Genomic DNA, 3,530 nt, shown 5'->3' with positions numbered 1-3,530 from the left:
CACTCTGTAACGTTTCTAGAATCGTTATGGTCCATAGGACAGGATGAAATACACTCTGTAACGTTTCTAGAATCGTTGTGGTCCATAGGACAGGATGAAATACATTCTGTAACGTTTCTAGAATCGTTATGGTTCATAGGACAGGATGAAATACACTCTGTAACGTTTCTAGAATCGTTGTGGTCCATAGGACAGGATGAAATACATTCTGTAACGTTTCTAGAATCGTTATAGTCCATAGGACAGGATGAAATACACTCTGTAACGTTTCTAGGATCGTTGTGGCCCATGGGACAGGTCATGTAAATCCTCTTTATTGCGACAGTATAAGAATTTTGGAGCCCTCTATACCAGGGTCTCCAAATCATTCTGGACAAGGGCCGGGAGGTATATCTTTTTAGGCTCCGCGGACCGTAGGGGTCGTGTTAAAATTAATTAGGGATGCATACATGATCAGGCTGGATTTTGCTCAATTAAGTTTAATTTTTTATTCTTATATCATTAAAAATGAAAATGATATCATTTTATTACTTTAATGAACTGTTGGCGGACCGTATCGTATCTAGATTGGCTTTTGCTCAATTATGTTTTATTTTTTGTTTTTATAATATTAAAAAAATTATATTATTAGTTTAATAAACTGTTGGCGGGCCGCATTCGACCCGCGGGCCATAGTTTGGAGACCCCTGCTCTAGACTATTGATGCGTTTCAATTCAGTAACTATCCATGTGAAACAGGTGCCGCCATTTTGGGTACACAAGAAAATTTGACTCTGTACAAACACCATTATGCGCGAAAAAGCGACCATCTTCAGTGTGTGTAAAATTCATTCGTGTGGATATGAATAACAATCAGTTTGTAGATATGAGTTACAATCAGTTTGTGGATATATACGTACGCATAACACATTATTGTTTAAGAGAAACAGCTGGTAGATAAAGCAATATAATTTTCCAAATCGTCCATGATATAATGTACACTACCAGTTATTGAAGGATAAACCAAATGCTACACACACATAGTCAATCCAATATGTTTATTTGATCTTCCCAATATACGAGTACTGTGTAGTTTGTCTGTTTTCTTTAAGGTATAACTACCAAAGCTATCTGCTGTTGTCTCTAATGTTGAGCCGCTGATCATAGGGAAGGCAACCGACTGGCGCTACCCACCACCAACTTTTGGGCTTCTAGTTAACCAATCAATAGTGACAGTCACGTTATAGCGCCCATACGGGTGAAAGGGTGAGCATGTTCGGCGCCGAGTTTCGGTCTCGTGACCCCGAAGATTGCGAGTCGAGCTCGCTAACCACCATGTCACACCAGGTCTTTTTGTATAGACCTAAAAAACTGAATATTCAGGAATTACTTTTCTTAAAAGCGGTTTCAAATTTTGTGTAGTCGTATTAAAAAGTGTGACATTTCAAACTGTTTTAGGAAGACGTTTAACTGCTGTTATCTGAAGATTCGTGTGGAATTAAAAACTTGGAATTTCCAAAGCTGTGTTCTATTCAAATCTTACAAGTTAGCATCAGAAAGGAAAACCAACAACTTTTGTAAAGTGGACTTTCCTTCATTGTGGTAAATGTCTGAGAAAGGAAAGTTGACTTTCCTTAAGGCTCGGGTTATTGAGTTTCTGATGCTAACTTTTCCTTAAGGCTCGGGTTATTGGGTTATTGATGTTAACTTTTCCTTATGGCTCGGGTTATTGGGTTTCTGATGATAATTTTCCGTGTCATCCTACGTGATATGGAATATTACGAATAAGGCTTATAGCTTATCTCAAGGTTTTTGTAATAAGCCAATCCTAAGTTTTAGTCTATAACTAATTTTCAATATTTGTAGACCTAAAACTGCCACGAGCAGCTAACGTTTGGGTACAATTTTAGAAAACTGGTAACTGTTTGTGGATCCAAAGTAAACTAATATTCTCACTTGCAACGTGGGATGTTAGTAAAGTAAAACACATAAATGATAAGAAATGCTTAAAACGTTGTTACATAAGCTTGTTTTTGGAAGATATGTTTTGATACTAATAATGTTGCTTGTTTGCAGTTAAGCAAAAAGCTACACAATGGGCTATCTGCGCTCTACTCACCACTGGTATCGAAACCCGGTTTCTAGCGTTGTAAGTCCGCAGACATACAGCTGTGCCACTAGGAAGTTAACACTGTTGCTTCCAAAATGAAGAGAAATCTTTAGCTTACCTGAGTTTTATCGATATCGTTGTGTTTAACGTACTTAAGCAGATCGTGGTCCTTTCCCATGGCTCTTTCTTCCAAGCAATCAAATACGGGTTTGTTTGTTTTTTTTGAAATAAGTAACTGTAAATGTGAAATTGACACAACTGAAGAAAGTTAAAAAGAACTTTAAAATAAAATCCAGAAATTAATACTTGTTTTTATCGTTTGCAAACTGCTGTTCAGTCAAAGGCAGCAACTCTCGTGCGGGAGGTATCATCTGTGTGATGAGATTACTCAATCAAAGAAATATATGTTGGCATCTAACAACTTACTACCAGTCGAGAAGAAGTGGTTACTCACGTGGCACAATTCTCAGAGGAATGGGAAGCTCGTGTATTTCCGGTGATGTCATAATTTGGCTTTAATTTAAAAGTACCTCAATCGTCAGTCGGGCAGAAACTCCGATATTTCGAAACTGACGCCCTATGACTCCTTAAAAAAACTAATGGTAGAAAAAGCGTTATATCAGCCTTTTATACGAGTTTCCATGTGTTTTCTATCACTGGAAATCTTACTCGCAGCTGAAACGAGTCAACATTGTTACTGCCACAGAAGTAAATGGAAAACGAATAGTTTCAGCCTTGCACGAGATAAGCAGTCATTGCATAATCCAGGTTACCCGGACTGGTACAATAACGTGTTTAGTCCACGAGCCACTAGCGAGTCTACATCGGCAAACACGATGTGACGTATAAAATACTGGCACGAGGTCAAGGATTACGTAGTAACCGCCCCATTACGTGTTTACTTCACGAGATGCCTAGTTCTCAAACACGATATATAGCATGGGCCAGGACACGTCGCACCCCCCCCGCCCGTAGTGAAAACCAAACCACTGTATTTTCATACATCCAGAACATAAACTGTTTGTTTCATTCTTCTTGTTTGCACATTTACAAACTGTGTGTCAGGCTGTTTTTATTTACTAAAACATACAAACACTTTCAAGAAACAATGTAGGGTTAAGCCTGTAAACAGTATCTAAATTAAAATGGTGGTGGTGGTGGGTTGGGGGGGGGGTTACTGATTGTAACTCATATCCACAAACTGATTGTAACTCATATCCACACACTGATTGTTATTCATATCCACAAAGTGATTGTAACTCATATCCACACACTGATTGTAACTCATATCCACAAACTGGTTGTAACTCATATCCACAAACTGATTGTAACTCATATCCACACACTGATTGTTATTCATATCCACACACTGATTGTAACTCATATCCACAAACTGGTTGTAACTCATATCCACAAACTGATTGTAACTCATCCACAAACT

General features: G+C 38.2%; 1 protein-coding gene across 2 annotated transcripts in view; it reads right to left on the bottom strand.

The window, feature by feature from the left end:
* Positions 1 to 2,814, bottom strand: part of LOC106461044 (serine/threonine-protein phosphatase 6 regulatory ankyrin repeat subunit B-like) — a 48,863-nt gene extending 46,049 nt beyond the window's left edge. The window contains exon 1 of one of the 2 annotated variants that reach the window (XM_022387868.1): positions 2,208 to 2,814. In XM_022387868.1, the coding sequence (XP_022243576.1) occupies positions 2,208 to 2,267 (60 nt within the window). In that variant the 5' untranslated portion in view covers positions 2,268 to 2,814. The remainder of the gene's footprint in view (positions 1 to 2,207) is intronic. The other variant, XM_022387869.1, reaches the window with a different exon arrangement.
* Positions 2,815 to 3,530: the final 716 nt, after the last annotated feature.

This window comes from Limulus polyphemus, unplaced genomic scaffold, assembly GCF_000517525.1.
Source record: "Limulus polyphemus unplaced genomic scaffold, Limulus_polyphemus-2.1.2 Scaffold886, whole genome shotgun sequence".
Classification (NCBI taxonomy): domain Eukaryota; kingdom Metazoa; phylum Arthropoda; class Merostomata; order Xiphosura; family Limulidae; genus Limulus; species Limulus polyphemus.
The sequence above is the reverse complement of the archived record's forward strand: the minus strand, read 5'-3'. Positions and strand labels throughout refer to the sequence as shown.